The sequence below is a fragment of the Balaenoptera physalus genome (assembly GCF_965194825.1).
Source record: "Balaenoptera physalus genome assembly, chromosome: 7".
Taxonomy (NCBI): domain Eukaryota; kingdom Metazoa; phylum Chordata; class Mammalia; order Artiodactyla; family Balaenopteridae; genus Balaenoptera; species Balaenoptera physalus.
The window spans coordinates 123,142,467-123,167,899 of NC_138886.1; the positions used below are offsets into that span (position 1 = coordinate 123,142,467).

The window sequence follows — 25,433 nt, forward strand, 5'->3', positions numbered from 1 at the left end:
AACATCACCCCGCTCTGCATGGCGATCACCACGCGTCAGTACTGAGGAATCCAGTCCTCACTTCCCAGAGCGGAAATTCCTGGGCTTGGAGTGAAGCTTTGACTTGGCTATTCCACGTACGGCTTTGCTGCCGCGGCTGCGGCAGTGGTGGTGATTATTATTACTGGGACTACTGAGGGGGGTTTCCCGTCAGGATTAAGAACCTGGGCTCTGACGTCTATCCTTTTGGGTTCAGAACTTGGTTCTCCCACTTCTCTGAGCTCAGACAGTTTTAAAGCTCTCAATGCCTCAATTTCCGGACACTTATATGGAAGCAGTAGTACTATAATCTTTTTTTTTTAACTTTGAAAAAAAAGTTTTATTGTGAAACTAACATACCCCAAGATCCTGTAATTCCAATTCTAATTACTTCACTAGGAGAAATAAAAACATATGCACGCAAAAACCTACATAAAATATTCATAATTGCCAAAATTTTCCAATTGGTGCTTCATAGCAAATATTGGGTTTTTTTAACGTCTTTACTGGAGTATAATTGCTTTACAATGGTGTGTTAGTTTCTGCTGTATAACAAAGTGAATCAGCTATACATATACATATATCCCTATATCCCCTCCCTCTTGCATCTCCCTCCCACCCTCCGTATCCCACACCTCTAGGTGGTCACAAAGCACCAAGCTGATCTCCCTGTGCTATGCTACTGCTTGCCACTAGCTATCTATTTTACATTTGGTAGTGTGTATATGTCCATGCCACTCTCTCACTTCGTCCCAGCTTACACTTCCCCCTCCCTGTGTCCTTAAATCCATTCTCTACATCTGCATCTTTATTCCTGTCCTGCCCCTAGGTTCTAAAGAACCTTTTTTTTTTTTAGATTCCACATATATGTGTTAGCATACGGTATTTGTTTTTCTCTTTCTGACTTACTTCACTCCGTTTGACAGACTCTAGGTCCATCCACCTCACTACAAATAACTCAATTTCGTTTCCTTTTATGGCTGAGAAATATTCCATTGTATGTATGTGCCACATCTTCTTTATCCATTCATCTGTCGATGGACACTTAGGTTGCTTCCATGTCCTGGCTATTGTAAATAGAGCTGCAATGAACATTTTGGTACATGACTCTTTTTGAATTATGGTTTTCTCAGGGTATATGCCCAGTAGTGGGATGGCTGGGTCATATGGCAGTTCTATTTTTAGTTTTTTAAGGAACCTCCATACTGTTCTCCATAGTGACTATATCAATTTACATTCCCACCAACAGTGCAAGAGGGTTCCCTTTTCTCCACACCCTCCCCAGCATTTATAGTTTGTAGATTTTTTGATGATGGCCATTCTGAACACTGTGAGATGATACCTCACTATAGTTTTGATTTGCATTTCTCTAATGATTAGTGATGTTGAGCATTCTTTCATGTGTTTGTTGGCAATCTGTATATCTTCTTTGGAGAAATGTCTATTTAGGTCTTCTGCCCAGTTTTGGATTGGGTTGTTTGTTTTTTTGATATTAAGCTGCATGAGCTGCTTGTATATTTTGGAGATTAATCCTTTGTCAGTTGCTTCGTTTGCAAATATTTTCTCCCATTCTGAGGGTTGTCTTTTCGTCTTGTTTATGGTTTCCTTTGCTGTGCAAAAGCTTTTAAGTTTAGTTAGGTCCCATTTGTTTATTTCTGTTTTTATTTCCATTTCTCCAGGAGGCGGGTCAAAAAGGATCTTGCTGTGATTGATGTCATAGAGTGTTCTGCCTGTGTTTTCCTCTAAGAGTTTTATAGTGTCTGGCCTTACATTTAGGTGTTTAAACCATTTTGAGTTTATTTTTGTATATGGTGTTAGGTAGTGTTCTAATTTCATTCTTTTACATGTGGCTGTCCAGTTTTCCCCTCACCACTTATTGAAGGGACTGTCTTTTCTCCATTGTGTATTCTTGCCTCCTTTATCAAAGATAAGGTGACCATATGTGTGTGGGTTTATCTCTGGGTTTTCTATCCTGTTCCATTGATCTGTATTTCTGCTTTTGCGCCAGTACCATACTGTCTTGATTACTGTAGCTTTGTAGTAGAGTCTGAAGTCCGGGAGCCTGATTCCTCCAGCTCCATTTTTCTTTCTCAAGATTGCTTTGGCTGTTCGGGGTCTTTTATGTTTCCATACAAATGTGAAATTTTTTGTTCTAGTTCTGTGAAAAATGCCATTGGTAGTTTGATAGGGATTGCATTGAATCTGTAGATTGCTTTGGGTAGTAGAGTCATTTTCACAGTGTTGATTCTTCTAATCCAAGAACATGGTATATCTCTCCATCTGTTGGTATCCTCTTTAATTTCTTTCATCAGTGTCTTATAGTTTTCTGCACACAGGTCTTTTGTCTCCTTAGGTAGGTTTATTCCTCGGTATCTTATTCTTTTTGTTGCAGTGGTAAATGGGAGTGTTTCCTTAATTTCCCTTTCAGATTTTTCATCATTAGTGTATAGAAATGCAGGAGAATTCTGTGCATTAATTTTGTATCCTGCTACTTTACCATATACATTTATTAGCTCTAGTAGTTTTCTGGTAGGATCTTTAGAATTCTCTATGTATAGTATCATGTCATCTGCAAACAGTGACAGCTTTACTTCTATTTTTCCGATTTGGATTCCTTTTATTTCTTTTTCTTCTCTGATTGCTGTGGCTAAAACTTCCAAAACTATGTTGAATAATAGTGATGAGAATGGGCAACCTTGTCTTGTTCTGGATCTTAGTGGAAATGGTTTCAGTTTTTCACCATTGAGAATGATGTTGGTTGTGGGTTTGTAATATATGGTCTTTATTATGTTGAGGTAAGTTCCCTCTGTGCCTACTTTCTGGAGAGTTTTTATCATAAATGGGTGTTGAATTTTGTCGAAATATTTTTCTGCATCTATTGAGGTTATCATATGGTTTTTATCCTTCAATTTGTTAATATGTTGTATCACATTGATTGATTTGCATATATTGAAGAATCCTTGCATTCCTGGGATAAACCCCACTTTATCATAGTATATTATCCTTTGAATGTGCTGCTGGATTCTGTTTGCTAGTATTTTGTTGAGGATTTTTGCGTCTATGTTCATCAGTGATATTGGCCTGTGGTGTCTTTTTTTTGTGACATCTTTGTCTGGTTTTGGTATCAGGGTGATTGTGTCCTCATAGAATGGGTTTGGTAGTGTCCTCTGCTATATTTTGGAAGAGTTTGAGAAGGATAGGTGTTAGCTCTTCTCTTAATGTTTGATAGAATTCGCCTGTGAAGCCATCTGGTCCTGGGCTTGTGTTGGAAGATTTTTAATCACAGTCTCAATTTCAGTGCTTGTGATTGGTCTGTTTATATTTTCTGTTTCTTGTTCAGTCTCGGAACATTGTGCTTTTTTAAGATTTTGTCCATTTCTTCCAGATTGTCCATTTTATTGGCATAGTTGCTTGTAGTGATCTCTCGTGATCCTTTGTATTTCTGCAGTGTCAGTTGTTACTTCTCCTTTTTCATTTATAATTCTATTGATTTGAGTCTTCTCCCTTTTTTTCTTGATGAGTCTGGCTAAAGGTTTATCAACTTTGTTTATGTTCTCAAAGAACCAGCTTTTAGTTTTATTGATCTTTGCTATTGTTTCTTTCATTTCTTTTCCATTTATTTCTGATCCAATCTTTATGATTTCTTTCCTTCTGCTAACTTTGGGGGGTTTTTGTTCTTCTTTCTCTAATTGCTTTAGGTGTAAGATTAGGTTGTTAATTTGAGATGTTTCTTGTTTCTTGAGGTAGGACTGTATTGCTATAAATTTCCCTCTTAGAACTGCTTTTGCTGCATCCCATAGGTTGTGAGCCGTTGTGTTTTCATTGTCAATTGTTTCTAGGTATTTTTTGATTTCCTCTTTGATTTCTTCAGTGATCGCTTGGTTATTTAGTATTGTATTGTTTAGCCTCCATGTGCTTGTATTTTTTACAGTTTTTTTTCCTGTAATTGATATCTAGTCTCATTGCATTGTGGTCGGAAAAGATACTTGATACAATTTCAATTTTCTTAAATTTACCAAGGCTTCATTTGTGACCCAAGATACCAAGATATGATTTATCCTGGAGAATGTTCCATGAGCACTTGAGAAGAAAGTGTATTCTGTTATTTTTGAATGGAAGGTCCTATAAATATCAGTTGAGTCCATCTTGTTTAATGTGACATTTAAAACCTATGTTTCCTTATTTGTTTTCATTTTGGATGATCTGTCCATTGGTGAAAGTGGGGTGTTAAAGTCCCCTACTATGATTGTGTTACTGTCAGATTCCCCTTTTATGGTTGTTAGCGTTTGCCTTATGTATTGAGGTGCTCCTATGTTGGGTGCATAAATATTTACAATTGTTATATCTTCTTCTTGGATTGATCCCTTGATCATTATGTAGTCTCCTTCTTTATCTCTTGTAATAGTCTTCATGTTAAAGTATATTTTGTCTGATATGAGAATTGCTACTCCAGCTTTCTTTTGATTTCCATTTGCATGGAATATCTTTTTCCATCCCCTCTATTTCAGTCTTTATTTGTCCCTAGGTCTGAAGTGTGTCTCTTGTAGACAGCATATATGTGGGTCTTGTTTTTGTATCCATTTAGCCAGTTGATGTCTTTTGGTTGGAGCATTTAAGCCATTTACATTTACGGTAGTTACTGATATGTATGTTCATATTACCATTTTCTTAACTGTTTTGGGTTTCTTATTGTAGGTGTTCTCCTTCTCTTGTATTTCCTGCCAAGAGAAGTTCCTTTAGCATTTGTTGTAAAGCTGGTTTGGTGGTGCTCAATTCTCTTAGCTTTTGCTTGTCTGTAAAGGTTTTAATTTGTCGGTTGAATCTGAATGAGATCCTTGCAAGGCAGAGTAATCTTGGTTGTAGATTTTTCCCTTTCATCACTTTAAATATGTCCTGCCACTCCTTTCTGGCTTGCAGAGTCTTTGCTGAAAGATCAGCTGTTAACCTTATGGGGATTCCCTGGTATGTTATTTGTTGCTTTTCCCATGCTGCTTTTAGTATTTTTCTTTGTATTTACTTTTTGATAGTTTGATTAATATGTGTCTTGGCATGTTTCTCCTTGGATTTATCCTGTATGGGTCTCTCTGCGCTTCCTGGACTTGACTGACTATTTCCTTTCCCATATTAGGGAAGTTTTCAACTATAATCTCTTCAAATATTTTCTCAGTCCCTTTCTTTTTCTCTTCTTCTTCTGGGACCTCTATAATTAGAATGTTGGTGCATTTAATGTTGTCCCAGAGGTGTCTCAGATTGTCCTCAATTCTTTTCATTCTTTTTTCTTTATTCTGCTCTGTGGTAGTTATTTCCACTCTCTTATCTTCCAAGTCACTTATCCATTCTTCGGCCTCTGTTATTCTGCTATTGATTCCTTCTAGAGAATTTTTAATTTCATTTATTTTGTTGTTCATCATTGTTGGTTTGCTCTTTAGTTCTTCTAGGTCCTTGTTAAATGTTTCTTATGTTTTCTCCATTCTATTTCCAAGATTTTGGATCATCTTTACTATCATTACTCTGAATTCTTTTTCAGGTAGACTGCCTATTTCCTCTTCATTTGTTTGGTCTGGTGGGTTTTTACCTTGCTCCTTCATCTGCTGTGTATTTCTCTGTCTTCTTATTTTGCTTAACCTACTGTGTTTGGGGTTCTCCTTTTCACAGGCTCCAGGTTCATAGTTCCCGTTGTTTTTGGTGTCTGCCCCCAGTGTGTAAGGTTGGTTCAGTGGGTTGTGTAGGCTTCCTGGTGGAAAGGCCTTGTGCCTTTGTTCTAGTGGATGAGGCTGGATCTTGTCTTTCCGGTGGGCAGGACCATGTCCAGTGGTGTGTTTTGGGGTGTCTGTGAACTTATTAAGATTTTAGGCAGCATCTCTGCTAATGGGTGGGGTTGTGTTCCTGTCTTGCTAGTTGTTTGGCATGGGGTGTCCAGCACTGGAGCTTGCTGGTCATTGAGTGGATCTGGGTCTTAGCGCTGAGACCGAGATCTCTGGGAGAGCTCTAGCCAATTGATATTATGTAGGGTCGGGAGGTCTCTGGTGGTCCAGTGTCCTGAACTTGGCTCTCCCACCTCAGAGGCTCAGTTCTGACACCAGGCTGAAGCACCAAGACCCTGTCAGCCACAAGGCTGAGAAGAAAAGGGAGAAAAAAAAAAGAAAGAAAGAAAGAAAAGAAAAGAAATAAATAAAGTTATTAAAATAAAACATTTTTTAAATATTATGAAAAAATATTTTTAAAGTAATTTAAAAAAAAAGAAGAGAGCAACCAAACTAATAAAGAAATCCACCAATGATAACAAGCGCTAAAAAGTAAACTACGATAAACATAAAAATCAGAAACTGGTCAGTTACATACAGCACACCCCAAGTCTACAGTTGCTCATAAAGTCCACTGCCTCAATTTTGGGATGATTCATTGTCTATTCAGGTATTCCAGAGATGCAGGTACATCAAGTTGATTGTGGAGATTTAATCCACTGCTCCTGAGTCTGCTGGGAGAGATTTCCCTTTCTCTTCTTTGTTTGCACAGCTCCTGGGGTTCAGCTTTGGATTTCTACCCGCCTCTGCGTGTAGGTCGCCTGAGGGCGTCTGTTCTTCGCTCACACAGGACGGGGTTAAAGGAGCAGCTGCTTCGGGGGCTCTGGCTCACTCAGGCCGGGGGGAGGGAGGGGTACGGATGCGGGGTGAGCCTGCGGCGTCAGAGCCCTGTGTGATGTTGCAGCAGCCGGAGGCGCGCTGTGCGTTCTCCCGGGGAAGTTGTCCCTGGATCACGGGACCCTGGCCGTGGCGGGCTGCACGGGCTCCCGGGAGGGGCGGTGTGGAGAGTGACCTGTGCTCGCACACAGGCTTCTTGGTGGCGGCAGCAGCAGCCTTAGCGTCTCATGACCGTCTCTGGGGTCCGCGCTGATGGCCGTGGCTCACGCCTGTCTCTGGAGCTCGTTTACGCGGCGCTCTGAATCCCCTCTCCTCGTGCACCCTAAAACAATGGTCTCTTGCCTCCTCGGCAGCTCCAGCCTTTCCCTGACTCCCTCCCGGCTAGCTGTGGCACACCAGCCCCCTTCAGCCTATGTTCACACCGCCAGCCCCAGTCCTCTCCCTGCGATCCAACCGAAGCCCAAGCCTCAGCTCCCAGCCCCGCCTGCCCCGGCGGGTGAGCAGACAAGCCTCTCGGGCTGGTGAGTGCTGGTCAGCACCGATCCTCTGTGCGGGAGTCTCTCCGCTTTGCCCTCCGCACCCCTGTGGCTGCGCTCTCCTCCGTGGCTCCGAAGCTTCCCCCCTCCGCCACCTGCAGTCTCCGCCCGCGAAGGGGCTCCTAGTGTGTGGACACCTTTCCTCCTTCACGGCTCCCTCCCACTGGTGCAGGTCCCATCCCTATTCTTTTGTCTCTGTGTTTTCTTTTTTCTTTTGCCCTACCCAGGTACGTGGGGAGTTGCTTGCCTTTTGGGAGGTCTGAGGTCTTCTGCCAGCGTTCAGTAGGTGTTCTGTAGGAGTTGTTCCTCATGTAGATGTATTTCTGATGTATTTGTGGGGAGGAAGGTGATCTCCACGTCTCACTCCTCTGCCATCTTGAAGGTCCTCCCAGTAGTATAATCTTCATAGAGTTTTTATAAGGATTAAACATGCTCATATCTGTAAAGAACTAGCAGTAAGTGTGTAGTGTTAGCTGCTATTATCATATCATTATTATTATTACCACAGGATTCTTAATTCCTAGAATGTTCTATTACAAGACATACATAACCTTCTGTTGAAACTTAAGCTTAGGTGTGTGTGACACACAGTAAAGCTGTGTAATGTCTCATATTTGAGGAAATTTTTTTAATGGTATTATTTTTAAATGTAAATTACTTAACCTCATAAAAATCATACAAGTTTACAAACATTTCATTAGATATACATGGTAAGCACTATATCACTAAAATTAACAGAATAAAAGAAAATTTATACCATCTTTTCAACAGACTTTATCATTCTTCAGCAGGTATTTTATTGGATGAAACTTTGCTGTTTGCTGGGTGTGGTTTGGGAAAAATATAAGGTGGATAAAGGAAAAAGAGAACTAAAATTCACTTTTGAATGTTTATGTGTTTAAAGTAGGTAATGCATTAACATGCTGTAATGTTTAAAATTATAAATGAAAGTTAAATAAATATATAAATAAAGGACTATCATATGGGTGGGAAAAAATAAAAAATAAAATAAATGTACGTACACAGACGTCTCCACCAACCTGGATCTCCTCTCCCCCAGCCCCCTTGCAGAGGTGAAAGTCTCTCAATCTCTCCTTTGTATTTCCGGAGATATTTTAGGCATACATGAACAAACACATTCTCCTCCCTTCTTACACAAACGGAAGTGTACCAAACATCTTTTGTGTTCATCTTTTTTCACCAGAAGCTGTAGTGTAGGTATTGTTCCAAGTCTGTACATAATGACCTTCTTAACGTATTAATGACTCAGAGCTTCATTGGCGGTGGATGTCCCTGGCTTATCACCAGGCCACTGCTGAGAAGCAGTGTTGTTAACCCCCCTGCTGTTAGAGACGTGCTGAATAAATGATGTTGTGCAATTTAAATAAGCTTGTGTATGTGTGGTACACCTGCAAGACAATTTTTAAGAAAGAGAAATGCTGGGTGAAGGGTTAGAAGCGTTGTAATGAATTCTTGAAAGAAATTTAAAACTTTCTATTTATTTTTGAATGTTAATAGGGGTTTAAGCACACAGTTGAATAGGAAAAAAGAGATGAACGGTAAACATAAGACTCCCTCACAGCACTCTCCTTCCTTCATCTGGTTCCCCCCGCTGGAGAGAACTAGCCTCATCAGCCTTGTCTTTTCCCTCCAGAGATGCGTGTCAGGTAAATGAGCATATGTAGAAGAATGCCTTTCTTCAGGTGGGCTTTCGTCTTCTTCTGCATAGCAGTTTGTGGAGTCAGCAGACTCTCGCCTGGATGTCTGTGGGCACAGAGCTGCGGGCTGGAGTGTCCACGGTCACATTAGAGGGACTCTTTGTCTCCGTCCCTCAGCCTCAGCCAGCCTGGACATGACCTGTAAAGGTGATGTTTTCTTCCACCTTCACGTAGCTCATTGTTTCCCTGGATGAAATGATAGCTGTAAATCCTGCAGCCCTAACCCTTGACCAGCGATGCTCAAACCCACAGCACGTGTCCTGGGACCCTCTTTCCCATCGTCCCAGAAACCGCCTCACTTCTAAGACTCATATTTCCTGTGTCTCACATCCACTCATCAGTTCTCTCTCTGATGGATCACATCTTCCAGCGGCTCGTGGGGAAAGGTGATGTGGGTGGTTAATCTTGGGATCTTGTATATTTCAAATACCTTTAGCTTACTCTCCCACCTGATTTTTCTGGATGTAGGATTCCCGGTATAAACTACGAAGTAATTTTCCAGTTGTCTTTCTGCCTGTCAATGTTACTCCTGGAAAGTCTGAAGACATTCCAAGTCTTTATTCTTTGCACACGGCACTTTGTGTTGCTTTCCCTCCACGGCTGTCTTAGGGTTTTGTTTTGTGCCTCCAGGGTCCTGAAATGTCACAGTGATTTGCTGATACGGGTCATCCGCCTCACTGGGTACCGGGAGGGCCTATTTCATCTGCAGTTTTATTTAATACCAGGAAGTGGGCTTAGATTCTTAAATTATATTGCATTACACTATACTATATTTTTTATGTTGTACATGTTACATTATATATAATACGTATTGTAATATAATGTGTACAGCATATATTAAGTGTAATGTAACACTTTAATATCATTGTGTAAATTATTGTTTTTAACAAACTGAGCAGGAAGAGTGTGTTAAAGGACACTTGGTTCAGGAAATTGCACATTAGTTACTTGAAGAGGGATGAGGTCTCCAGTAACAATATAAATAAGTATTTCTTATATTTTCAAAATATTTTGGCAACAAATTACTGAATTTGACCTACCATATTTTAGCACTAGTCTCACACACACATACATATTTATAAAATATATTCTGCTACTCTTATTGTATAGACTAATTTTAAGAACATAATTATTGGTAAATAACAATATTTTGAAAAGAGGAATTAATTTAAGTCCAAATGTCAAAGTTTGCTAACACCTTTCTTTTATGACAGAAATATGATATCATTTTCTGAAATATTTTCCAATCTTTCCTAATGTCAAATAAGAGCTGTTCCTTTTCTGTGGTCAAAAAATATGTAGGATTAAGATTAAACCAAATAAAAACAGCACATATTTATATTTGATAATTCCTACATATATTGCATACTAATGCAGGTTTATAAATCATAAGCTATTATAATAGGTAGAGCCAGTAATAAATGTGTAAGTATTCATTTTGGTTTTTCAGCCCCTTATTTCCCCAGACAACCCACCAGCATCTTCCCATGATGTGTTCAGTACATGAATATTATGACTAGATCCATGTGATGTTCACAAGGAGACCCTCTGAAGAGTGCAAGCAGAATTCCACTATTCATATTTCTTTTTTAAAGAAGTGTTACTGTTATATTACATCTTGTTATGTTGCAAACACGTATTTCGTTCTTCAAGGCTAAAGCACAATTAGCAACTGTATTAGTTTTCCTCTTTTAGTTGTTGTTACCTTTTAGGTATCGGAATAATTTGAGAACTAGCGCTGACATGACGCTCAGTGACTCTTCAGGCTTTGTGTTGTTCCTCTTTGCTTTCAGCCTGCAGTGACCTGGAGCTCAGGGAGATGGCCAGCAGACTGCGGGACTGGTTCAAGGCCCTGCATGAGAGTGGGAGCCAGAACAAGAAGACGAAAGCATCGCTGCGGCCGGAGAGAAGCAGTAAGGCTTCTAAATTTGATGTGTGTCGTTGTCTTTTTTTTTTTTTATTTATTTTTTTGGCTGTGTTGGGTCTTCGTTTTTGTGCGAGGGCTTTCTCTAGTTGTGGCACGCGGGGGCTGCTCTTCATTGCAGTGTGCGGGCTTTTCACTGTCGCGGCCTCTCTTGTTGCGGAGCACAGCCTCCAGACGCGCAGGCTCCGTAGTTGTGGCTCACGGGCCTAGTTGCTCTGCGGCATGTGGGATCTTCCCAGACCAGGGATCGAACCCGTGTCCCCTGCATTGGCAGGCAGATTCTCAACCACTGCGCCACCAGGGAAGCCCCTGTGTCGTTGTCTTTGATATGGGATTTTATGTCCAGTGAATTACTTAGGTCAAAGTTTACTCTTTACTTAGATGCTGAACGGAAGTCTGAACATTGTTTTTACTTCCAAGCTCAGCCATAACATGTATTTAGCAAGGAAACAAAGCATTTGTGACAACTCTGATTAGAAAAGGAATTAGAGACAGCGTTGAGCTTCCAGTTGAATTGAAAGAGTAGGAATATTTTCCAGTATTTTGGCTGAAGTGCTAAAGAGTAGAACAACGTGGGGAGTAAAGGTAATAATTTTGAAGTGCTTAGATTTTTAAACAACATGATTAGCCCTCCTCCACCTTAGTCATTTCTGATTTGACCCAAGTATGTCAGTAGAAACAGGATGTTTGCCATGCTGCAAATCAAATTCATCAAAGAAAGAAGAAAATAAGAGCCAAGTGAATCTTACATGATTCTTTCATCTATATAATCTATATAAAAGTGGTTTTTAATTTCTTAGAAATAGGAACTGCATCCTGAAATAGTGCACTTGCTATGAATAATTTTATGAACTCTTCATTTTATGTTTTTTCATTTATAAAAAATATCTACAACATTTTTCATGCATGTAAAAGAAAGATATTGAAACCTGAGCTTAGTTTGGGGGAGCTTTCCAAGACCGCCTCATTTGCTCTAAGATGCAAGGGACGAAGGTAGAACAGTGACCCGGGGCAGCGTCCGGCTGACAGAGAAGGGCCCAGTGCCCGCTGCTTATCGCCATGAGACCATGAACTTCCACTCGCAACCCTCAGCTACCCGTTTCTAACAGAATCACTTGATAAGAGGGCACGGCCATCCCTAATCTATGTTTCCTAAAATGCCCCATTTGTTTTCTTGTCACCAAGGAATTTTCTATAATCCCAACGTTCGGTGTTTATGGATCGTATTTATGTTCAAAAGAATGTAATAATTATTTTTCATTCAGCTTTCACAGAAAGACATAATAATTGTGTGTGAATGTGTGGTGGCCACATCTATATGCCTCTTCTTAGGAAGTCCTCAAAGAAACCACAGTATTTCCCTACCTTGTAGGAGCGCTTCCAGGCTTGTCTCCAGAATTATCATTTAAATTTTTGGCAGAAGCTAAGTTTTTGATGCCTTGAGAGTAAGTAAGATGCCTGATCTTACTTAATAGAAGTAATAAAGTATGTTTGCCCCTGTATTCATGTCTGGCGTAACGTAAAGTTTTGTTCTAGATCCTTCCGTATTGACTTTTCTGATTCACGTCCACACCTGTTCTCCCAATACTCACACTTGAATATTTTTATTGCTCACTCTCACCTTTCTCTGTTGAGCTTAGTTAAGACTAATAATCCCTCCTGTATTTGGAAATGGATAAAAGGAGATCTTGTAGGACACGCAGTACAATGCCTGGTTAATTGTACACATTCCTAAATATTATTTCCCTTTCTGGCTTTTTCTTACAAAAAAATGAGACAGTCTTAATATTGTGGGCGAATTAACAGGAAGCTCTTTGGGAGCTGAATGTCTTTGCAGAATCAGTGAAACAGTAGGTAGAGGATTATTTATAGAGACTGAAGGGGTCAGAGGCCAAAGGGAGGAAATCTCCAAAAGGAAGTTGTTAAAAGATAAGACGAGTCCCGAGATGGGGAGTGGCCAAGTCCCTCAGCTCCTCAGGCCCGCCTGCCCCTGGGTGAAGCCTCTCCTGACACCGGCCCCCCAGTACTGGGCTCCCATCTCTTTTCTAGTCCTGTTTTCCCTCCATGGCGTCCCTCACCGTCTACTATAATATTCATCTATACATTTTTTGTTTATTTTCTCTCTCTGTCCACACTAGACAGCCATAAATGAGAGATCACCATTGTATCATCAGAACGTAGAATAATTTGACACGTGGCATTCACTAAAGTTAGAATTAATGGATGGATGAAGCAAAGAAGCCATCAAAAATACCACATTGTGTGGATATACCGTAATTCAATCAACCACTTGTTCCCCTAGCAATGATTATTTACTGTTTCCATTATTTTCTCCTTCTCAATCAATTCTGTGGTTAATTGGTAGGCTTTTATTTCTATAAGGAAGATTCCAGGTAGTCGAAGTAATAGGTCAAGATGTGCACGCATTTCAAATTATAAACAATAATAGATTACCAGACTGCTTTGCAGAAAGCTTAGGGCATTTCTAATTTCTAACGGCAAAGCACGACAGTTAGCTTTTGCCTTCATCCCTGGCAGTAAAAAAATTACTACCATTCTTTTTAACTGTTCATTCTGGTGAGCATGCTGTTATATTTCATTGTTAATCTAATTTTTATTTCCTTTTTTAGTAGTGAATTGATCATAAAATATTGGCGAAGGTTGGCAGGGCTTTTGCACAGCAAAACAAAGTAAAACGTCTTAGTCAGCTCAGGCTACTATAATTAAATACCCTAGACCAGGTGGATTGAACACTAGACATTTGTTTCTCAAATTCTGGAGACTGGGAAGTCCTAGATCAGGTGCTGGCAGATTGGGGTCTGGGTGAAGGCTCACTTCCAGGCTTGGAGACAGCTGTCTTCTCACAAGGCAGCGAGAGAGAGATCTAGTCTGTCTTTTAGGCCACTGATCCCGTCATGAGGTTCTACCTTCATGACCTAATCACCTCCCAAAGCCCACACCTCCAAATGCCATCACTTTGGGGGGTAGAGCTTCATATTCATGAATCTGGGTGGGGGGGGGACACAATTCAGTCCATAGCACAAAACCAAACAACAAAAAAACATCCTAAGTTATGTCAGCTTATATGTTTAATTCTGAGAAATCCATATTGATGTCTTACATTATAATTTTATTTAAATAGTTCCTTCTAGTACTTTTTGTGCTTTTTGCTCTATGTGTTTGCTGCTCTGTTTTTTAGATATATGGATTTATTTCTGTTTTATCCATTAATTATGCTTCTTATCCCTTTATTTTATTACACTCTACCCTACTTACCACTTTTTAGCATAGATTTCATGTTATCGGATAATAATATTACCACTCCTACTTTCAAATTTATTACATTTGCCTGATATACTTGCTAACATTTTATTGTCAGTCTTTCTTTATTACTTAGACTTAAGTGTCTTTCTTGTAAACATACATAGTTGGGTTCTGAGTCTTCAGTATGACAGTGAGCAGACTTGTATTTTGTGGTTTTTTTAATAATTAAGATAAACAGAAGGCACAGGAAAATATTCTGATCAGACACAGAATGTTTACCATTTAGGCAGATTTCCCAGAAGACAAAGAAAAACTTATTTTACAATCTCTTTTTAAGAGTAGGCCAATAATCCAAGAAACTTTTGTCATTAGAGAAGAAATCACATTTTAGTTTTGTACCAGTATAATATTTGATACTAATTTAAAAATATTATGTGAATGAATACACCCTTTAAATATTAGCCAGTAATGACCATGACAAATAATATTTGGGGCAAACATTTTATAATTTTTTGTATCTGTGTAGATTTTATCTTATACAGGTTTTGAAAATTAGTCTTAGGATAAATTTTGTCTTAGGGTAAATTTTATCTTAGGATAAAATTATATTTTTAACAAAATGAGCTTTTTGAGCCTGAGATGGTTGCTCCTGGAGCCCCTGAACCCCTCGAGACCTGCCCCTGCTGGGGCGGAGCCCTGAGCTTGAGTGACCGCAGGGGCGGAGGGTCGGGACTGGGCAGAGAAGCCCTGGGTGAAGACGGTGGGGCCCAAGGGGTGTTCAGGACACCATAAAAATGTCAAATAAGAACAAACCCAGAGCGAGGCCTGCCGCCGTGTCCTGCCCACCGTCCACCACAAGGTGGCGTGTCACTGCAGGACCTTGCTTCAGACGTGTGGGGTCCCCATCCGATCACCCATCCATGTCTGGGGGAAAACAAAAAAAAAAGGGGAACAAACCCAGACTAAGTAAAGAGAGACTTTACTTAAAGACTCTTGCGATGGGGAGAATGCCTCACCCTCAAACTTGCAAGCGTCTCAAATCAGACAGAAGCAGGCTTTTCCTTTACAGGAAGGGGTGAGCAGGGCGAGAAGTGCCTTTGTCGGGGAAGAGGGCCGTGGGGATTCTGAGGCAGCAAACCTGAGGACTTCGGAAACGTTTCTCTGCGTGGTTGACCCACGTGCCTACCAAGCAGGCACGTGAGACCCTGCAGCCGCCTCCTGTGTTACTCAGAATTTCAGCCCTTTCATGGCTCTGCCTGTGTTCTGATGTGTCGTCTGGGCCGCTAGTTTGCTGCCCGCCTACAATGCACGTGCAGGATGCTTAGCCGGGAAATTACGGTTTTCGGTCTACAGAGCAGTTGTGCACTTTTAAATGTGTGCGCCCGGAAGTATCCGTGCGTGTGTTTAAATGTAAGCGGGCCGTGTCCTCACTCACTCAGCTCCGCGTGTCACTGATCCTTCCCTCCGGCTGTTGGGCCCTTTCCGTGCGCTGACCTTCCTTCGCGTGCTCACTGGGGCCCGTCTGTTGGGGGCCGGCCCTTCGCTGGCAGCCTCCTCTCACGGGGTGGGAAGAGCCTCCCTTCGGCTTTGCCTCAAAGCATCGGGAAGGCCCCCGGTCTCTGAGGCTTGAAAGAGGCCACTTCCCCCGCGGGTCCCTTAGCTGGGCTGGCCTCCATCGTGGAGCCCAGCCCGCGGTGCCAGGACTAGAGTGAGTGGGTCTTGACCTTCCCCAGAGCCTACGGGTGTCTGTGGTCAGGTTCTCAGAGCCCGTCCCCTCCTGGCCATCCTCGGACCCCTAGTCTGTCCCGCCGTGGGGACGGGAAGCCCCCATCCTGACCTGCACCCCAACTTTAGACTGCAACACTCACTGGACAATGCGGGGACAGTAGAATGAAGTCCATCCTGGGGTGGGGGGTCACAGCGTTTTGAGTGGTCAGAGTACCTGCCTTATGCTTCAGCAGCCAACTTCCAGTTTAACCTAGAAAGAGTGACAGATCTGGGAAACAATTCAGAGAAGAATTCTTGTTTGCATTCAAACATCGAAATATTATTGCCAGGGGCAAATATGTAACGGAGGGCCAAGACGTGTATATTTTTCTGGTTGTGCGAATAAGTATGCTTAAATGCCAGTATCTGTTGTTTAACACGTACCGTGTTACCCTTGAGATAGATACTTGTCTTTTCATGGATCTGTATCTCTAGTTTAAATCAAAGGTAATTTTCATAAAAATGGCCCCTGTGTACTGTCTGGAAATAGAGTTTACTTTCTGTGTTGTTAGACTGTTTGTGAATAGAATATTTATTTTCTTACAAAATAACTCTGAAAACTTACATCTGTTTGATCTAACCTTATAGACTAATAGACAGTAAAAGTCAGAGAATGAGTTCAGGGATGGCGCTGGCAGACACTGAAGTGGGCACAGGAGAGTGGAGAATGGTGTCCCCCCCGGGTCTGCTTTGTCAGTGCTTTCTGTCCTTAAACAATGTGAAATTCACTACTCTACTTTGCATATGTAAAGTAATCTGCACATTCGTATAAGTTCGTCTAAGTTCTTTATTATTATTTTATATATACATAATTGAAATTATTAATTTTTCTGCACTGTTATGATGAGTAGAAATACAGATCAAGCCATGAAATCCCTTGTTTTCCTTTATCCGAGTCTTATAGCCCAGCTCACTGTATATTCATTGCAGAGCCACTCCTGGTCCTTAGCTGAATGCTGAGTGGGGAATACACTCTCGCTCTTACCCTTAAGCCAGATTGCTCAGAACTGTTAGTACAAAGGATGCTAGTGCCCTCACCATTGCCCTGATGTCTCTGGGTTCTGGGAGGTCTCACAGGATTTGTTGATCAATGTATCAGAAACGCTTGCTTTGTATTTGCTGTTTTGAGGTCCTAGGACACGCTCCCCCCCCGGGGGTCTTTCCTCACTCACCTCCATCAGCTTGTTGCCCAAATATCCAGCCTCAGAGGCCTGCGCTCCCATCACATGTAAAACAGCAAGACAACCTTGCTTTCCTTTATAGCATATGTCACTACGTGATATACAGATGTTTCCTAGTTTGTTTTCTGTCATTTCCAAGTAAAACGTAAGCTCTGTGAGGCCAGGAACTTTCTTCTGTGGGATCCCCAGCTCCCAGAAAGACAGCCCTGGCACACAGTAGGGACCCAGGAACAAGTTGTTTAGTGAATAAGTTAAAATCTAATCACAAGTTTTCATCTAAAAATTGGTCTAGTTTCAGAAGAGTGATAAAGTAGCTTGTAGCTGCTTTCCCATGTTTGCTGGAACAGGCAGGTTCCAGGAGGGCAAATCTCTGACTGTAGCAGGATTGAAATAAACGGGTCAAGACTTGATGAAGCTTAAACGGGAAGGTACACTACTTCTTTTTATAAGGCAGTGAACCCAGAATGTGGTCTGTGCTTTATAAGGAAGGGGAACTTGCCAGCCTCTTACACTGGCTACCAAATTAATGCTGCTATGCATTTGACATTAGTTAAACATCTTGTCACACTGCCCAAAATAATTTAAGGTATGGTGAAAAATAGTGGGTTTGTTTTCCTACTGGTTATTTTAGTAGTTATTCTTAACTCTCAAACACAATAGGACACTAACCTGAGTTTTTAATTGACCAGATTTTATCACAGCCATTCCATAAAGGATTTTATAACCATTACCCAAGAAGAATTGATTGTTTATCTGAATCTTGGATAGTGTAAATATTACATAGTTAAGTGGTTTCAGTTGACAAAAAAGATCAATAATGTTATAGCTTCTTAAGAAATTAAACAAGCTGGTAAAGTTTGCCATTATTTTTTAACAACTTAAGTCTACTTTATATTAAAAAAATCAGGCTTCTTTGGTACGTTTTATTTGGGTATATTTTAGAGCTGTCACAAAGGAATAACCATAGAAAAGCGCCTAAGATGGTAAAAAACTTAAAATGTATTTTATGAGAAGGTGAAGGAAATAGATCTATTTGGCCTCTGATTCTGTTATCATCATACCATGAAAGTACTGTTTGAGCCTTTTTTCAGTATATATGTTTTACCTATCTAAACTGTATACTTGATATATTTTGTTTCATTATCTAAATCTCCAAAAATTTAAGAACAGAAACACTATACCAAGGTTTGTTTGTTAATATGGTTGCAATTGTGTGTGTGTGTGTGTGTGTGTGTGTGTGTGTATGCCTGTCCTTCTCTGAAAGAGATACTATATTAATTTTCTTTTTGTCAGTTGAGAAGCGTCTGGACATCAGAATCATATGCAAAATCCTCAGATTAACAGTCTGACTAAGATTAATTAAGATAACGTCTTACTTTTGCTTTCCTACCCGCCAAATGCTTTGCTCAGTCAGACAAGGTGAGAGACTACTTAACCCCCGGGTAAACGAACACATTCTAATTTCTTACCAAGATGACACACTTTATGTCTGCTGCCTTCACATTGAGAGGAAGGTTGAATTTGGAATCAGATGGCTTAAAAACAATGTCCCATTTTAATGTAATCAGGAGCATTCTAGGTATAGCAGGGAACTTCATTTTTGAAAACAAAGACCTCTAAAGTTGGTGGATAAATTTTCTTTTCTTATTTCAAGTAATAAAATGAAAATTCAGATCATTGCTTGTTTTGTTTGTTATCTGGCATTTTCTTCTTTTAGTAGGTAGATCCAATAACTCTCTCCATAATAAAATTTAATTATACACTTTAGTATTACTAAGGTATTGTCTTAATATTTAGATATAATTTTATAGAAATTATGTATTTCCTATTTAGCTAGATTGAAATTATTTCATATTTAGCTAGATTGAAACAATAAATATAAAATAAGGTGCTAAGTGAATGATGTATTATAATAAGAATGTTTTGTTACATTATTATAACCTGGGAAATTATCCAGTTTACTAGCACTATTTACTAGCACTAAATTTACTAGCACTAAATTTTGGTGAAACTCTAGTCTTTAGGAAGTGTAGTACTCCAAATAGAGGGAATCATTATTAGCTTTGAAAATTTGGGAATCATTAAAAAGTAGGTTGCTTGTTGCTTCTCACAGGGTAAGTGAACTGTTGCCAATTTTATTGCATTCCATTTTCAACTAAATAAATACCTTAATTTCAAAATATAATCATGTAGGGTGTTCAGAGCACATTTAACCAGTAATTTGAACTATTTGAACCTAGAAAAAAAGGGATAAAGTACCCTCCCCCCCAAAAAAAAACCAACAGATTTTTAAAAATCTGTACAGAAAAAGAAAACAAAACATAAAGTTTCACATTCCATATATATGTCATATATATTCAGTCAGTTACAAGTAAGCATTATTTTTGTCAAATTTTACTCTAATAATGCCAGTTGAGTAATACACAAAAACCTGGAATGTTTGCTTAGTAGATGTCTTGAAAGCCACAAAAGGTGATAGCAAAAACAAAGGGACAAAGTATAATAAGGAAATAAAATAGCTCAAACTCATAACTGCCGTAGGTTATTTAATGTGGCAACAAGTGATTCTAGACACCACAGTGGTCCTTGGGCCACAGGCTAGCCAATTAAAAAGCGATTAATTTTATGATGATTCCTTTGAGACATTAATGAGTATTAAATTATTCTAATGTATCACAGCTGGGAAGGAAACATATATATAACATTGTTTTTTCCTATTTATTTAATTTTTCATATCGTATATTTTAATTATGTGTAACACATGCTTATTTTTTTAATGCACATGAAGGAACATGAAGAGAATTATTGTCCTTTTACCAACTCCATCCGTTCCTTCCCTCATGAGGTGAAAATTGTTACCAACCTGGTACACATGGTTTCCAATCCTACTTCATTCTCATACAAGCATATATATTCACATAAACATTTTTAATGTAAATGATCTCACACTATACACAGTACGTGACAGCAAGCTGATTACTCTCCATCATTTTAACCTTTTAAATCTTTATTGTATTGCAAATATGTTCTCACGGCATCTTTTTTGATTTCAGAGTTCTTAGTTTGTGAGAGAGACTTCCCTAAGAAAATACTGACATGGATATTCTTCTAATGTATATATTTTTGCACTTAAATCTCTAAACCATCCCCAGTTTATTGGCGTGTGATAGGATTCTGGCAATAGATCATATTTCCTTACTGAATTAAAATAACATCTTTGCAATTATTTAAGCCACATTTATTCTCTATGCCTCTATTTTCTCTTTAATGTCTGTTTTTTGAGAGTTTCTCTGTGATTCATTTCTCCTGTAATTGTGTTACGTTCTGATGTCATATTTCATGTGGTTTTAGTTCTTTCAAATGTGTTAAAGTCCGTTTTATGGCTCAGAATATGTTCCAAATGCACTCGAAAGGAGCCTGTATTCTGTTATTATGTGTTGGAGTGTTCTATTGGTAGAAGTTATTTCAAGTTTGTTGAAAATTTTGTTCGGTTCTTCTATACTCTTTTCCGTCTACTTGTTCCACTGATTTTTTTTTTTATAGAGTAGTGTTGAAGTCTCCAGATATAACTGGGAATTTTTCTATTCTTCCATTCAGTTCTGTTCATTTTTTTGTCATGTGTTTTGTTTTTTCTTTTTTTTTTTTTTTTTTTTTTTTGGCTGCGTTGGGTCTTAGCTGTGGCACACGGGATCTTTGTTGAGGCACACAGGATCTTTCGTTGCAGCACACAGGCTTCTCTCTAGTTGTGGCTTGAGGGTTTTTTCTCTCTGGTTGTGGCGCACAGGCTCCAGAGCGCATGGGCTCTGTAGTTTGCAGCACATGGGCTGTCTCATTGAGGATGGGAGCTCGGTAGTTGTGGTGCACGGGCTTAGTTGCCCCGCAGCATGTGGGATCTTAGTTCACGGACCAGGGATCAAACCCGCGTCCCCTGCAGTGCAAGGCAGATTCTTTACAACTGTACCACCAGGGAAATCCCCTTGTCATGTATTTTGAAGCTTCATTTCTGATACAAACGCATTTAGGGTTGTTTTCTCTTCTTACTGAACAATTTATTATTATATAATGCCCCTTTTTATCTTGGTAACATTCCTTATTCTGAAGTCAAATATATTATTAGTAGAATCAGTTTGACTTTCTTTTCATTAGTGTTTGCATGATATTTTTTTCCCAATCTATTAATTTCAATCTACTATGCCATTTTTTTAATGGTTTCCTTTAGAATAATATATAGTTGAGCCTTGGTTTTTTATTCAGTCTGGCATTTTTTTTGTATTTTAATTGATATGCTTAGATTATTTGCATTTTATACAGTTATTGATATGGTTTAATTACAGTCTGCTTTCTTGCTAGTTATTTTTTATTTTTTCCATCTCCTCTTTGCCCATTTTCTTTTCTTATAATGCCTTGTTTTGGACCAGTTAAGTATTTTTATGATTTCATTTAACTCTGCTCTTGACATTCTTTTACTTTACCTGCTTTTAAAAGATTTTTATTGGTTGCTCTAGGATTTATAAGATATAAATTTAATTTTTCACAAGCTACCTTCAAATAATATTTTGCCGTTTTGTATACATTAGAAGGAATTACAGCTTTCAATTTATCCCATCTTTTGTGCTATTTTGACGTATGTTTTGCTTTTACATATACTACAAATACAAATGCATTGCTAATAGCTTTAGATTAGACATTCAATTATCTTTTAAAACAATTTGAAATTAAAAACCTGAATTTCATATTAATCTTTATTTATGCAACATCCAGAATTCTTCAGTTTCTTTTTTGTAGCAATCCAAGTTTCTACCTGATACCACATTTATTCTGCCTAAAGAACTCTTTTTTTTTTCAACAATTCTTATAGATCACATCTGTTTTAAATAAATTTTCTCCCATTTTTGTTTCTTAAAAGGTACTTCTCCTTTTGCAAAGATAATTTCTCTGGGTAAATAGTTTTGGGTCAAGAGCCCATTTTCTTTCAGCACGTTACAAATGTATTTTCCTTGTATTCTGGCTTCTGTGGTTTCAGCTGGGAAGTCTGCTGTCATTCTCTTCTCTTTGTTCCTCTGTAGAAATGTGTATTTTGCCTCTAGCTGCTTTAAAGATGTTTCTCCTCATCACTCGCTTTTGACTCTGATGTGTCTAGGTTTTGTTTCTTTGTTTGTTTGATTCTTATCCTGTTCTGTGTCCTCTAAGATTCTTATCTCTGTGGTCTGATGTATCTCATTAATTTGGAGGGTTCTTCATCAACTCTTGCAATATTTCTTCTACCCTATTTTCTCTCTCTTTTCCTTCTGCCATTTCAATCACTTTCTGTTGGTCTGTTTCTTTTTTTTTTTAAAGATAGTATCATCTTTTTTTTTTTAATATTTATTTATTTATTTATTTATTTTTGGCTGTGTTGGATCTTCGTTTCTGTGTGAGGGCTTTCTCCAGTTGCGGCAAGCTGGGGCCACTCTTCATTGCGGTGCATGGGCCTCTCACTGTCGTGGCCTCTCTTGTTGCGGAGCACAGGCTCAGTAATTGTGGCTCACGGGCCTAGTTGCTCCGCGGCATGTGGGATCTTCCCAGACCAGGGCTCGAACCCGTGTCCCCTGCATTGGCAGGCAGACTCTCAACCACTGCGCCACCAGGGAAGCCCTTTTGGTCTGTTTTCTAAGGATCTATGGGTCTTGTGTGCCCTGTACTCCTGCTCCTCCTCCTCCCTCTACTCCTCCTGATGTATCTTTTAGGTTCTTTTTCTTATAGTTTCTGCCTATAGTTTTAATGCAAATTTTACCTTTTATACTACAGCGTTTAATCTATTAATCATATTCATTTTAAATTACTTCTCTGATAGTTGCTGCCTCTGTCATATCTGAGTTTGTTTCTATTGAGTGTTTCATCTCATAGCAATGTTTTTAAATTTTTCCTTCCTTTTTTGTATGTCTGTTTCTTTCGTTAAAAGTGGACACGTTGAGTAGACAGTAAGACTGAGGTAAACAGTATTTATGCCTGGAAGTGAGGCTGCCTCCTGTTGTGCTTGGCCTTTGATAAGGTGATCAAGTCGGTCCAGACGTATACCTGAACTTGCTTGTGGTTTGGTTTATTATTGTCACTTTCACGGCATCTGAAGCTTCAGATTCCTTTGTGCTGCCTTGTGCTTGTGGTGGGGCTAGTTACCATGGCCTTTTTCTCCGCCTGCTTCTTTATGGTTTTCCTTTGAAACCCAGCCTCAGGGAAGGTCCCCCTTCATGGTCTTTCCCCCGCTGGCAGGCTGCTGATACTCGGTATTCGACAGGTGCTACCCGGACCTAGGAGATCCCTTTCTGTTCCGGTTGAGCTGTAGCCGTAGGTAGGACCATGTACCTGGGTCTCGAGGTGGGACCTTCTCAGAGACCCGATCCTCCGCTGGTGGCAGGGTTCTCCCATGATCTGTACCCTGAATATTGTCCTGATCTCACTCAGAGAGAGCTGGGCTTTTCTTTCCCACTCCTCTGGTGAAGTATCCTCAGCTGTGTCCCCAGGGTGACAGAGGCTCCCGCTCTCCCCCAGGAACTTCACGCTTGCTCTGTGAGGGGTACAGGAAAGGGGGCATAGGTGGACCCTCATACTTTCTCACAGCAGCTTCTGCTTCTCAGGTGGCTTTCCTGGGTCTCTTGTCCCACCCTGTGTCTTTCTTGAAAGCACTTGCTGTGGTCTGTGGAATAAAATCTGTTGGTGCTTATGGATTCCTCTTCCTTTTGTGGCTTCCAGGGGTTGTTTGCTGTCATAGAGTAGACATACACTAAGCCTTCCACAATTCATGGAAGATCTTGGCTGCGTTCTCCTCCTTAGCTTATGTAATGTTCTGTGGCTTTCTCAGGTGATCAGATGCTCGCACCATCTCCTTCTGGAGCCACAAGCCTGTCATGGGTCCTGAGTTATTACACTGCCCAGAGACACAGAGTCTCTGATGAGCTCAAAAAATTGTGGTTTTGTAGATTATTTATATTTTTCTTATTGTTAGGGTGAGAAAAATACTCTTTTCAGCTTCCTCCCTCAGTGGAAGCAGGGAATTCTTGCCTGAAGAATATTTTCAATGGATATAGATGTTTGAAAGCATTAAAAACATTTTTTCTTTCCTCATTTAAAGATATCATTCAACCCTTCCTGGACTCTGTAATTTCTAATGAGATACCAGGATTTAACTGAATCGTTTAAGTGTGATGTGTCGTTTATCTTTAGTTCTTAACAGTTTGACTAGAAATGACCTCCTCTGTGTTTTTGCTTGAGGACTGTTACATCTCTTTAATCTGTAAATTTAGATATTTATCAAAACTTCTACCACCTTTCCTCCGACCACTTCTCCTGCCCCGTTCTCTCTCTCTTCTCTTCTGGGCTTGAATTACATGTGTTTTGCTCCCTGATATAATGTAACAGTCTCAGAGGCTCTGCTCATCCCTATCCTGGCTTTTCTTTGCAGTAGATCCTTGCAGCTGATCTATAGACAACTGTCTTTCTTTCCTCTGTATACTCACTTCTGCTCTTGACTTCATCTGTGATTTTTTTAAAAGTTGTGTAGCTTTATCTGTTATTTTATTCTTGACTTTCTATTTAGTTCTTTCTTATAATTTCTACTTCTCTTCTCATCGTTCCTGTCATTGCAATTATTGCAAGCATATTTTTTCCTTCATTAAAGAGAGCTATTTTACTTGCTTTAAAATTTTGTCTGCTACCTCAACAACTGGTTCATCTCAGGTTTATTCTTAATTGATCATCTCTTCTTTTAAGAACATGTCCCATTTCCCTGGTGCTTTATAGATCTCCTAATTCTGGATGGTGCCCCCGATGTTATGGATATTAAATTGTGGGAGGCTTTGTTATGTTAGTTTAGTCCACTGAGTGTTTTTTGTTTCAGCAGATGATTAATTTTGTTGGGCTCTAAATGAAAACTGTATTTCTTGGGCACCAGCTCTAACCTCAGTTCAGATTTGCAGCCTCTAGTGGAGGTGAGTTGAGTCCACGGTGTGTGTGTGTGTGTCTGATGGGTCATCAGAAGCTAGGGCAGACAATGTTGGGCTCTCTGGCTCTTTTCCGTCCCGAATTTCTCCCCAGATCTTCAGCAGTTTTACAGTCTTTTGATTCTTCCAAGCTGGAATGTCTGCATTCTTTTGCCACCATTGTCCCTCACGTGATTTGCCATGCCAGGTCTGTCCCCAGGCTGAAAAACAGTGAGACCTGAGAATTCACTCCGTAGAACTTCCCTCCTCAAAGTGTGGGTTACCCGCCAGAGCATGCCTGCTTCTTAACCGCTCTTCGGTTCCTTCCTGTCTTTTTTTTAAATTATGTGCAGAGTTTAACAATTTATGAGTAGGAGAATCAGTCCAGTATATGTTACTCAGACATTACTGGAAACAGAATCTAAAATA

At 39.8% G+C, this 25,433-nt stretch overlaps 1 protein-coding gene and 1 long non-coding RNA gene across 4 annotated transcripts in view; one reads left to right on the top strand and one right to left on the bottom strand.

Moving 5' to 3' along the window:
* The window catches only part of SPOCK3 (SPARC (osteonectin), cwcv and kazal like domains proteoglycan 3), a 450,312-nt gene that overhangs the window by 392,949 nt on the left and 31,930 nt on the right, over positions 1-25,433 (top strand). For all 3 annotated transcript variants that reach the window (XM_082468990.1, XM_082468989.1, XM_082468991.1), the window contains one exon: positions 10,707-10,826. In XM_082468990.1, coding sequence (XP_082325116.1) covers positions 10,707-10,826 — 120 coding nt within the window. The remainder of the gene's footprint in view (positions 1-10,706; positions 10,827-25,433) is intronic.
* LOC309664131 overlaps positions 1-25,433 on the bottom strand; it is a 354,258-nt gene that overhangs the window by 276,316 nt on the left and 52,509 nt on the right. The window lies entirely within an intron of this gene.